General features: G+C 32.5%; 2 protein-coding genes across 4 annotated transcripts in view; both read left to right on the top strand.

Moving 5' to 3' along the window:
• The window catches only part of LOC127709961 (cadherin-99C-like), a 54,951-nt gene that overhangs the window by 17,951 nt on the left and 23,742 nt on the right, over positions 1–13,258 (top strand). For both annotated transcript variants that reach the window (XM_052215669.1, XM_052215666.1), the window contains exons 9-10: positions 620–787; positions 2,726–2,834. In XM_052215669.1, coding sequence (XP_052071629.1) covers positions 620–787; positions 2,726–2,834 — 277 coding nt within the window. The remainder of the gene's footprint in view (positions 1–619; positions 788–2,725; positions 2,835–13,258) is intronic.
• LOC127709973 (uncharacterized) lies at positions 3,565–11,905 on the top strand. Of its 2 annotated transcripts, XM_052215686.1 has the most exons (6): positions 3,565–3,659; positions 4,089–4,176; positions 4,929–5,057; positions 5,406–5,447; positions 7,838–7,880; positions 10,103–11,905. In XM_052215686.1, exons 2-6 carry the CDS (start codon positions 4,158–4,160, stop codon positions 10,185–10,187), a joined length of 318 nt encoding a protein of 105 aa, XP_052071646.1. In that variant the 5' UTR covers positions 3,565–3,659; positions 4,089–4,157; the 3' UTR covers positions 10,188–11,905. The 2 variants fall into 2 exon arrangements, 1 of the variants encoding a protein (XP_052071646.1); XR_007985874.1 differs by lacking the exons at positions 3,565–3,659; positions 4,089–4,176 and adding an exon at positions 4,670–4,775.

Genomic DNA, 13,258 nt, shown 5'->3' with positions numbered 1-13,258 from the left:
AACAGAAAAAAAACAACAACCACTCAATTACAGGCTCCTGACTTGGACAGGCACATAAAGAATGGGGCGGTTTAAACATGTTTGAAGGCACCAACCATCTCCCTAACCTGGGACAGCGGTGTAACAGTACAACATAAGAACAAACTATAAAAATCAGTTGACTATAGCGATTGCACAAGCAATAACAATAATTAAGATTGTCCTTTTTAAAGTTTGGTCATACTTACAACTACTATTTCTCGAATTTATCATCGACATCAATAGATAAATAACACAGGTGATAGATAAAATTGTTATCCCGAGAAAAGGTTGATAATGTTTTGCGGAGAGGTAACAAGGTATTTATTTAATTTATTATACCGAATGTTCTGTTATCATTGCCTTTAATTAAATTAAAAGTTGTAAAACTATATCAACCATCCATATTTAATAAAATTCACAGTTGACCAAGCGTCTCCATGAAGGGTAAAATAATATAAGCCAAGGGATAGAGTGGAGTATCTCACTCGTATTAACCAATCAAAATCTTGCATTTGAACGTGAAGTATGATAATGTCAAATGTCTATAATGTTTTGATTTCAAACTTATTGATATAGTTTTGCAAAATTCATTGATTAGGACCAGGCAACAGATATTTCTTTAAGACGTACAAGTACTGTCACTATGACTATTGACGTGACAGATGGAGATGATCTTGGTCCTGTTTTTGTCTACAATGGCTGTTTTCGAGTGGATGATGTTTGTTTCAATCCAACCTATACGACAGAAATATCACCCAATTCAACTGCAAGTATTGGTACAATATAACACGAAAAGAATACATTATTTGTAATTAGGATTTTCAGTCAAAAAACTTTCGAGTACGATTATCGTACACAGTATCAGAATCAACCAATCAAAATACTGGATATGGTGTTTCCAGCACAAATTTTGTACTCGGAGTACTCAGTAAAGTTTGATGCGCACATGTCGAGAAATAGATAATACAAACAAGACAATTTAGAATTTAAATGTATTTATGAAAAAAGGAAACAAAGGAGATGGTACAATATAGGGTCTAGCGTCGCACACAACCTTCTTTTGTCAGCAAATAGATAATAATAAAATACACTTCCTGGTTTTTATAGGCGGTTTTTATAAGCATATGTGTGTCAAACTGTCACATTTTTGGCAAATTCGCCATTTTACTGAATTCACTGTCTTTCCATGGCTTTCCAAGTCATTGGGAAATATTTTGAACTAAAACCCCAAATTTTTATAATGGTATATAGGTTCAACATTTGATTCTGCAAATTTGAGTTCAAATACAGTTTATTTTAGGCCCAATCAATTAATTCGTTAATTGTCAGTTAAACTATTCCTAACTATATACTATCAATTATTTATGTTACTTATATAACATTTCAACAGTTAACGGGCCTTTACAAAATTTTAATCATTCACCCCGCAATGTTTGTGGGTATATAGGAATCACCATGTCCGTCTATCTGTCTGTCCGTCCGTCCCGCTTCGTGTCCGGAGCATGCCTTTTGAACCGTAAAACTTATGTTAACCAAACTTGGTATGGAGTTGCATTATGGGCTGAGGGTGTGTCATATACCAAAGTCCAGTCACTCTGAACCCTATGATAGTAAAACCTTATCTGATTTGTGTCCTTCACATAACTTTTGTACTATAGAACTTATGTTGACCAAACTTGGTATGCCGATGCATCATGGGATGAGGGGAGTCATATATCAAAGTCATTCTGACCTTGAATTTGACCGTTGTAACTTATGATAGTAAAACATTGTCTGATTTGTGATTTGTGCATAACTTTCATATTGTAGCACTTAGATTGACCACAATTTGTACGCAGAAGCATCATACTGACCTTGACTCTGACCTTTAAGTTGTCAATTTACAGTATAAAAACCTCAGACTTTGTTCCTTGGTCAGTATAATCTTTCAGATTGACCTATCAGTAACGATGTGTCAATCTAACACAGAGGCAATTATTATATAAAATGAATGACTGAAAACCAGAAATTCCACAGCAGCAACTAAAATGCATGAACGGGGTATAAGTCCCGCTATGCGGACAGCTCTAGTTGATCGTGCCTTAAAATGTATCCTGTAGCTCTACATTAGTCATTTTCGATTTGGTTAATACCGTATCAATGGTCTCTATTCTTAAATGAGTGCTGGAACTGATTAGATGTTTGTCATTCATTAATATATGTTATAGAATTTAGTCGAGCTTTCTTCCGGTTGAGTTACTTTTGCTCAACTCGATGCCCATGAAAATAAAAAATGCCTTTAAATCAAAATTGCTTAAAAATATCAGCTTTCAACACTTTTTCTGTAATGTCTGTTTTAATTGATTTAATTTTTTACATAGTCGTATTAAAAGCAGTTACATATCAATTTTAAGTCAAAACCAATTGCCCCAATGATTCAGTTGGGTTAGTAATTGTTAGCACTATGAGTATCTTTAAATAAATAGTCTAGGTTAATTTATGATAAGATGGAGAAACTTTACTATATCAGTACCAGTATAATGTGTGTCCAAAATAAAGGTAAACACGTACAATGTTAACATTCCCGCCGGTGTTGGACATTGTTTTGCATATGCAATCCGTTGACAATACTGGTTACCAACTATTTGTAATCAGACCATTACAAAAGGGTAAAAAATACATGTACACAGTGTCATTTATTCTAATTTAAGTGATTTTCCCTCAGGCAACACAACTTATTCTAAGGGCAGCTGAAGACCAGAGTACGGTAGATTCCATAAAAACTGAAGACCAGGACACTTTTAATTCAAGTATACAAATGAGCATTGTAGAAAGTAAGTTTTGAAATGTTATAAAAAAATAAACTTGAATGCAAATCCTCCATCATGCATGATACCACTGTGTACAAAATATTGATATCTAAACTGTTTATCAGGAAATTTGCGCGTGAATAATTTACCTCGAAATTTAACCATATACAAACATGTTGCTGTTCATTTATATGGATTGTACAATGCCATGAAATCCAAACCGAAAACAAAACCCGACAAGAACAAAACGATATACCTTAATTGTGTTTGTTGTGAACAAAATTAAAAAATCAAAATTCCATTTAAATAATCCACTGCATACCAGTATATGTCAGAACATTAATGCTATCCTGCACGTCCAGTTATGTAGTGTATTTTATCAAAGCTCATTCATACTGAAAAACGGAGACATAAGGACTAAAACAAATATATTTACTAACAGGTTTCTTGTGAGATCATTTTGTCAAATAAAACATTTCTGTTTCAAAAGATTATGTTGTATTGTCGTATAAACAGTCAACGGATATATACTGGAATTAAATTCGATTCATTTCGATTTTAATTTATTGGATTTGAAGGAATCTGGACTAATATATAAATAAAATGATATGGTATGATTGCCAATGATACAACTTTCCATCAGTGAACAAATGTCGTATTATGTTGTGTAGTAATATTGATCTAATTCTAGAATGTAGATCGAAAATCCATATTTAATACAATTTCGTGATCTTGTTTCCATTTAGCCTGTATAATACGACAAATAGTGGATCATTTTCAAGTGTTGTAGTATCGCAAACTGAACCCTTTGGAAGCAATGACGTTAATATTTTGAAAATCATTATAAAGGTAAACAAAGTTAGAAGACCATCGAGCTATCAATAAAAAAGACAATGAAGAATCTATGAACTGTAAGAAATCTAAAAAAAAAAAGTTTTAAATTCTTCAGCTTTTATAGAACCATCCAATGATTTGTTGTTGATCTGTATTTGTTTGGCCTATAAATGGTTTTCTGTTGATGCTAACTGTTTTGTGACTACATCTTCCCCGGCAACAGTCTCAAGCTCAGCGAGAACAGATTCTTGTTGACGTGAATAATAATGCATAACGACGTTAATAATAATAATAACGAAGACCAATTTTACTGCACAAAACGCGCTGTGAAAAACTCAAAAGGACCAAAATCAAACCAAACCCTGACAAAAAAAAATTTCAAAAACTTCATAACAACCACTTTCAATTAAACAATTCCTCGATACTCTCTACTTTTCTTTACAGGCTACCGAGTTGACAGACAACAGGCGTTTCAGTCGAGCTGTTATCAACGTACACATTAACCCATCAAATATGTCGTGCTTTGAAAAAGGTAATATAACGCCATATAAATGAAACATAATTTACAGAATAAAAGTGAAAAGATAACCAGAGATATACAAAAACTTTTCTTAGTTTTCTATATTTTGTCTGTGCAAATGATATTATCTAATTTAGATATTTAATTTCATTTATACGAGCAATTTTCCGAATAAACCGTCATAGCTATTTTCTTTGGAAGCTAAAGATGAAATGGGTCATGAAGTATAATTGTTTTCAAAGTTGAATGGCAATAAAAGGAGATACTGGGTATACGACAATAAACTATTGCCTTCAGTATCTCAAGTTCTGAATCGTTCCTAGTCTATAATGTTGTGTATAAATCAAAAAGAAATTATACAAAATATGCCATCAACACCATTTTTATAAATCAACAACATTGTTATATAAGACAAAAATCGACGATATGGTAGTTATTTTTGTAGTAATATTGATAAAAGTGTTTGATCTTTTTTAATGGATTTGAAAGATTCTGGATTATGTTTATTTAATTAATTATCTGCGTTGGAATAAGTTCAGTCTTCATATTTTCACTAATTTTAAGGATGAGCCGTGCACTTTACAATTGAAAAGGTGGCAAATAGATATCGGGTAGGTATTTTTGGAAGTTCCCATGTTGAATACCTTTACGGCGTTTCTGACTTGGGGCAGGCACTTGCACACGAAAATCTAACTTTTCTTGGAGCATCCGGGGCCTATGATTGTGGTATAAATGATTAAAGCATTCGTTTTATTTACTTTTAGAAATAGTGAATACATGTGCAATGAAACCATGCAGTAATGTTGCCGCGGTAGTGGGAGCGGTTTTAGGAATTCTGTTGGCCCTTGTCATCATTATTCTAGTGGTGCTCATCATAAAACTGAGAAAACAAGGTAAAATGTATTTTATGTCACAAAAGAAGAATGTGTTTTCTAATTGAACATAATCAAAATCATAACAACAATAACAACAATTCAATTTAACAAAAGAAAAGGAAACACGATAAGAATTTCTATATATGAAGAACAAAAAATGAAATCACATTATTGTATGAATCTCCTTGACACAAACAAAATACACAGATTCTTCAAGATCAAATAAATATATGTAAATAATAAAACATAAATCAGACTCTGTCGTTTCGAATTATGGTTTCGAATTATGCTGGAAGAAATGTCCCACGTTGTTTTATATTGTGCCTAGTGGTATCTTCAATTTTATTTTTATAATATTTTTTTCAGGTGGCATGAAAGAACAACAAACTCCCGTCCAGCAAAACAATGGTTAGTTCTAAAACTGGTGATAAAGTAGTGTCATTATTTTTACAAATTGTATTTTAAAGTAGAGGTAACAGTAGTTTACCAATGTTCAAATCTTATAAATCCATTAAGAAGATACAAATCGAGGTAAAAAAAAAAACTGAGGGAATAGTATGAACTCCTAAAAGAGCAAAACCAGGTATTTCGACGAGATAGCGTCTCCTACTATGCCTGCTCCAGACGCCATGCGAATCCACATTCTTTTATCTAAAACTGTTATGAAATATACTATTTTCGTGTAAAGGTAAATTAAAAGAGGAAGCCGTCCGATGTTACAAAATCATGAATTCTTTTTAACGTCGAACAGATTTTTTGTTGGTAGAATATTGATATTCCAGAAGTAACCGTTTCATTATTTTCGCAACACATCAACAGATAAATCTTGTCTAAATGTTTACCATTGCAGTTATTATAACAGTCAATGGCCGAATATCCATTGCAGAAATATGTGAACAATCGTTACGTATGAATTTTAAATTCTGTACAGGGCTTGACATATACGATATAGTTGAAGACTGTGTGTTTATATCTAGATGAAATTAGGTTCTCTGTGTCGTTGGTTTTCATTCCTATTGAAGTATTCCCCACATCTCTTATTGATATTTACTATTATGAAATGTGAATAATAAAATAATGCGTTCATCATTTGTGAGAAAGTAAATTTTAAGTGTCGTATTCATTTTGACTTGCATTCAATTTTTAATTGGTAATTGAAAACATAAATGCATTTACTTTGAAACTAACGAAAGTGTCCGACACGAATTGTGTAACAAACATGTTTGATTTTGATATTTAAGTGACAAAAACTCTCGCCAGTACCATTTGTTTATCCTTAAACTAGCAATAAACACATGCAAGCGCAGGGATGAAGGCCACCTTTAATATAGATTTTAAACAAGTTTCTTAATATATCCAATAGTCCCTGAGTTTGTTTGTATTGCTTTCCTTATAGACTCGCTTAGATAAAACATTTTGGGGCATAAGATATGTGCAGAAATTGTACTATAAGAGTAGATATGCTAATGTGAGAAAAACCTTTCAACTTTCAGTTCGAACCACGCGTTTTCCTGAAAAATCTGCAGACGCGTTCTTTTGGGATTATAGATGACGAAGGGATTTACTTTGTATCACAGAACGAATTTGCCACCTTTTCCGCAAAACATGTGGCTCAAACTGAAAGAGATATAGTTTAGATTAAAATGCTTGTTCTCTCGTTTTACTCTTAAAAACATATATGATTTCTGCTTTAATGTATAAATGCATTTTGTATACACTTTTTAATGATAAGATCTCCAAAAAGCCATGGTGAAACGTCAAAAATACTCACACTGAGTATGATTATCTCCCATTGAATATACAATAAAAAAACTATGCCCAAAGACTAATCGTTCATCGTATGATAATATTATCTTTTACGAATCCAACATCTGCATAAATTCTAGCAAATACTACCATGAAAAGTACGAACTTTTCACTGCAGAATACAGAAACAACACAAACGTGTAGACTATAAACAGACACAAAAGACAAATGTTCAATCAATTGGCCGGAAGGAATGTATAAATAGGTCAAGTAATTCGGGTAGTCAACAATTTTGGTAAACAAATTAGTCAAAAGAGAACAAAAATGAAGTTGTTCACCAAAGAGAAGTTAACTCGAAGTCTGTTCATCTTAACTGTAAAAATATAAAAATATACACCATTATGCTATTGTAATTTTTAGACAAATTAAAAAATAAAGGGCTTTAATAAACCATACTCGGGAAACGGTTAAATTAAGGCGACACTAGTCTACCGATGCTCAAATCTCAAACAGAGCAAACATCAGTTATTTTCAGTGCCATTTCGTAGAGTAAAACCAAGAATCAATTAGTTATCCGTATGATGCAGTCTGTACGCAAAGTTGCAATACATGCATGTGATCTCGACTTTTTAAGTGTTAGTGTTTATATTTATATTTGGCTGTTGTTCCTTTCATCAGTTCTTTTTTATAATACTATAAATAACATTACATTATTTGAACATTTGAATCAGGGTTAGCTTTATAAGTATTCTGTCAAACCTCATAAATTATAGCAAAGTAATTCCCTATTATTTCTAATCAATAGTTATTAAGAGATTTTTCTCAAATTAACATTCTCTACAAGTGTTTTCTGAAATCAAAGACCAAATATGAAAATAGACTAGTACTCGATCGCACATCACAAACTGCTTCCGATCTCCTCTTTCTTAACTACCGGTAAGTTTGCAATATCTTTCAGGAGTATTTAATAGACTTTCAATTGAAATTGATTGTGTCAAATCCCTGCCGTTCACCTCGCTCTTTACCACTTTGTGTATTTCTATATCTTTTAGGACTTTCTCCTGGACAAACAGTTGAAAGCAGACAGTCATCTAGGTAATGAATAATTTACAATTACGTAGGTAATATTTGATATACAATCAATTAGGTCATGTATAATATACAATCACTCAGGTAATGTATAATATACAATCACTTAGGTAAAGTTTAATATACAATCACTCAGATAATGTATGATAAACAATCACTCAGGTAATGTATATTATACAATCACTCAGGTAATGTATAAAATACAATCACCCAGGTAATGTATAGTATAACAATCATGCAGGTATTGTATGATATACAATCACTCAGGTAATGTATAATATACAATCACTTAGGTAATGTATAATATACAATCACTCAGGTAATGTATAAAATACAATCACCAAGGTAATGTATAATATACAATCAATCAGGTTAAGTTAAATATACAATCACTCAGGTAAAGTATGATATACAATCACTCTGGTAATGTATAATATACAATCACTTAGGTAATGTATAATATACAATCACTCAGATTATGTATGTTATACAATCATTCAGGTAATGTATATTATACAATCACTCAGGTAATGTAAAAAATACAATCACCCAGGTAATGTATAATATAAAAATCATGCAGCTAATGTAAAATATACAATCACTCAGGTAATGTATAATATACAATCACTCAGGTAATGTATAATCTACAATCACTCAGGTAATGTATAATATACAATCACTTAGGTAATGTATAATTTACTATCACTCAAGTAATGTATAATACACAATCACTAAGGTAATGTATAATTTACTATCACTCAGGTAATGTATAATTTACAATCACTTTGACAATGTATCATATACAATCACTCAGGTAATGTATTAAATACAATCACTTAGGTAATGTATAATTTACTATCACTCAGGTAATGTATAATTTACAATCACTTAGACAATGTATCATATACAATCACTCAGGTAATGTATTAAATACAATCAATTAGGTAATGCATAATATACAATCACCCAGATAATGTATAGTATAAAGATCATGCAGGTTATGCATAATATACAATCACTTAGGTAATGTATATTATACAATCACTCAGGTAATGTATAATATACAATCACGTAGGTGATGTATGATATAAAATCATTCAGGTAATTTATAATATATTATCACTCAGGTAATGTATGATATACAATCATTCAGGTAATGTATAATATACAATCACTCAGGTAATGAATGATATACAATCACTTAGGTAATGTATGATATAAAATCATGCAGGTAATTTATAATATATTATCACTCAGGTAATGTATAAAATACAATCACTTAGGTAATGTATGTTAAAAATGGTTCTTCTTTTTGCGTTTACATTGTCACTTATCTTTCAATCAAACCAAACTGTTTATGGAGAATTAGATGCCACTTATGAAATTGGTAACATATGCATTTATATTCTATAGTTTCGTGACAAAAAAGAGATGAAAATGTTATCTGACCTATAGTGGAAAAAATTAATACATTTAAAACTTTTTTTCCTGGTTAGTTTCGACACAGAAAAACAAAGAAAAGTATAATCTCGGAGATGTAATGGTGATTGACTTATGTGTTAAACTATCGAGAATAACATTCATATTTGGTGCCGGTGATGACAATGTTCAAATATCTTACAAAAAGTATATTTATTGTTAATGTTTTTTTTATAGTATTTTAAATAGAATATATTTACGAACTTTAAAACCTGACCAATACAATTATAAAAATCACAAATGTCATACCCCGTTTTAATAATGATTTTACAAGTTAAGCCAATCTTTCAAAACAAATTTTTACAACTATGCAATAATTTCTGTTAGTTGTACTTGGATTTTAAGAATTAAGGTATATTGCACATATGGTCAAGAATACAGTGCAAATGCATGATTAATAAAGCAGATCTGGACAAATGTACAACACCAACCATTTCTATGGTATTATTACTACGTCGGTGCCGCTGATGGTGGACTATTTTCCCCTAGAGTTTTACCTGTAAAAGGGCCAGCGCTACCTTACTTACATTATTGTAATAATAAAACTTTTTTTTCTGTTTAAAAGTTGATAATTGTTTAACAGAAGTGAAAATAATTCACAAACGGTCAAAATGACCCCCTTTTCTTTTTTAATTTTAACTGTTTTTTTAATCTTTTCGTTCGCTCTTGATAGGTAGTTATCGTAGAACATTTTGTACAAGAAATAAAATTGTCAGTGATTATGACTGTTCTATGGTTTTTTTTTACAGAGAGTATGATGAAATCGGAATGAGATCACCCGAAAATCCTTATGACGAGTTACACAATGGCAACCACTATATGGAACATATCTGAATTCCAAGGAGAAAAACACATTTTAGAATGTTAATTCATTTACAACATGTATGTTTATAACCCCCAAAAATTGACATTTTGTGTGCAACTTATTCAAAGAAAGGCAAAAGAACCTAACGTCACAGTTTCCTAAAAGTTGAGCAAATACGGCTTAAGATATTTTTGAATGGGGTAGAAAAACCATAGATTTGAATAATTCAACATTTTATTAACGTATGAAGTTCAGCTGAACCCTGTCAGACGGAAATGTATACCTTTCAATCATTTTATGTACCGAACTCGGTTGACCTATAGTTACTGAGGAACTCATATAATCACGAAATACATCGGGTATCCCTATCCGAAACCCACAGAGGGATCCGAGTCCCAAGGAACAGTTACACAAGACCGCTAACGGTGGGTAGGTAAAATTTGGATCATATTCCCCCGGAGGATTATGCTCCATGGGAATCGGATCAAAATTTTACTTAACACACCGCTTGTATTTTTCGTGTAATTACTCCTCGGGATTCGGATCCCTCCACAGATTTCGGATTGGAATACCCGGTGTGCGAAACCTTTCGCTGATCACTGAACCATGAATTCAACTCAATATCTGGTAAACACTGTCTTACGGACAAAGATACATTGCAAGCAATGCATCTATTTACCAAATACTTTTGTTCTTTAACTCATAACTGACAAAATCAAGAGGTAAATAAACACTAAACAGTATTCTAAAAGGCCACTGAACCATGAAAATGAGGTCATGGGCGATGGACATTTAACAGAGTGAAACCTTAGACCATAAGGCATCTGATTACTCTATCATCTGAAATATGTAATGCTGTATACAAAAAGCGTATGTCGCCTCCGCCACCGAATTGGCATCCAAATTTCTCGCATACTGTCACATTCGTTGCAGGCGAACCAATAATAAAAACCCCATTAAAGAATTCATGAAGTTGGCAAAGCACTTAACCTGCTTCCATAAGATAAAATGGTGGCTGAACTATACACAACAACTTACACGAAGATAAAATCTGTACATAAAGCTTGAATAAATTTTGAACAAGATTGATATGAAATATAAAATGATTTTATCTTTCTGAAACACTAAATGTATGTAACTTTTAAATAGCTATTGGATGCTAGGCCTTTTAACTTTTCCAGCTGCACATTTTGACCGTATTCAGAGTAATTTTAGAGGAGTAAACACAGCCATTTTTGTGCAATTTTTATGATGAACCTTATAAGATAGGCAAAAGTAACCAAAGGGACATCCAAACTCATAACATCATGGCAAAAAACAAAAAACGACGAAGGACCGACAACATTACACAGAAAAAACTTAGATCTGAGCAACACGAACTCTACCCGGGGGTGATTTCAGGTGTTGCGGAAGAGTAAGCTAATCCTGCTCCACATGTGACACCGTCGTCTTGCTCAGGTAAGTACAAATCCGGTGATAAGTCTAATTCGGAAGGTCACACTCGAGAAAAAGAGGACGGGATTGTGGTTACGACAACATATCCGTCGTCATCTGTGAAATAGATATTCCATAACTGTCAACTAACTCGTGGTGGCGTCCCTAAAACTTTCGAAGGGATGATTTCAACTTCTCTTCTTAGAACTCTTGGTTTAATAGCTTCCTTTTTAGCAGCAAACCTGTATCAAGGAAATTGGGATAGGAAATGCAAGCTCTGGAATAACGTATCAACTGGGAGATATACACTTCATATGCAGGCGCTGCTGGAATGTTACTACATATAAATGGAAAGTTCACAATTTGGAAGCTGAAATCATCTCTTTTGTCGTAAAGTTTTGTTCTTAACCGACCCTCATTGTCATTTTCTAGATGTAAATCAAGATATGAAGCAGACTTAACTGTATCTGTTGTATCCTTTATTTCAAGTTCAATGGGATACATGCGTTCATCATAGTCACCAAACTTTGAATTATCTAGTAAGAGGACATCATCTATATAGCGAACATGAAGTTAGAGGATATTGCTAGTTTCTTTTCATTCTTCCTAATAAGCTCCTGTGTGAAGTCAGCCTCATATGAATAAAGGAACTAGTCGACCAGAAGAGGAACACTTTTTTTATGAAACTTTAGGAGTGTATCACCATAATGCATAGCTATGATTCCTTGTCCGGATTAAATTGGCAATGCTCATAGACAAACGGAATATTACGACTGAATTATGATTCTGATTTTGTGTACATAAGTATAAGATGATAACTAACAGATCGAGTTTCAGTTTCGTTCAAGTTGATCTACTGTTGACGGAAGTGCGGCCCTTGAAAATGTCATGAAATTAGTATTTTGTCTGGACTTTTTTTTATAATGCCTGCCAATCAGATGATGGATGGTGGTTTTTCATCAAGAAAAGAAATTGATTCATATTCAGGACAACAACATTTCGGTGATATGAATAAGGGATTTTAACATACTATTTCACAAGGTAACAGTCCAAAAGAAAGACATGTATCACTTGTACCCGGACACATTATTTTGACTGCGAGCCGACTTGTCGTAATCCAAAATGTCGCGTAATTAGATGAGAAGTAGGAAAATTAATATCATTTCAAATTGCAAGTCACTGGTTTGATCCGACTGTGAATAAAACCCTAAATCTCCTGCATTCGATGCGAGCACGCTGCTACGAGACCATTGAGGAGGTTGCTTGCAAATCTTAAGCTGATTTTTAGTACTATAGTATATAATAGTTACTTATAGATTGAGTCTGCGTTTTTGGCGGAATAATGATCCTAAGAAATACAAAATGTCATATTAAAATAACTTGTCAAAACATTTTTTGTTATTCCTGCAGATGTTAGATTTATTTTTCATTTGTGTTTAATGATTACTTACAGATAGAGGTTATATTTCGTTACGTTGAACGACTTTTGGCAGAATGACAGCTGAATTTTAGAGATCAGGCTACATGCAAAAAGGAAAAGGGGAGGGAGAATTGTCGTACCGACGCATCTAATTATATTTTGATTATTAAACCAAATCCTATACTGCTTCATTCTGATAAATCTACATGTTGATGTAAAACCACATTTTGATAAGAAAATTGTTGA

This window comes from Mytilus californianus, unplaced genomic scaffold (assembly GCF_021869535.1).
Source record: "Mytilus californianus isolate M0D057914Y unplaced genomic scaffold, xbMytCali1.0.p SCAF_7, whole genome shotgun sequence".
Classification (NCBI taxonomy): Eukaryota; Metazoa; Mollusca; class Bivalvia; order Mytilida; family Mytilidae; genus Mytilus; species Mytilus californianus.
The sequence above is the reverse complement of the archived record's forward strand: the minus strand, read 5'-3'. Positions and strand labels throughout refer to the sequence as shown.

Bases quoted from the DNA above. Each gene is read 5' to 3' on its own strand.
- LOC127709973 (XM_052215686.1), top strand. The intron at 5,058-5,405 runs GTAAAATGTATT...TATTTTTTTCAG, and splicing joins CATAAAACTGAGAAAACAAG to GTGGCATGAAAGAACAACAA. The intron at 7,881-10,102 runs GTAATGAATAAT...TTTTTTTTACAG, and splicing joins GAAAGCAGACAGTCATCTAG to AGAGTATGATGAAATCGGAA.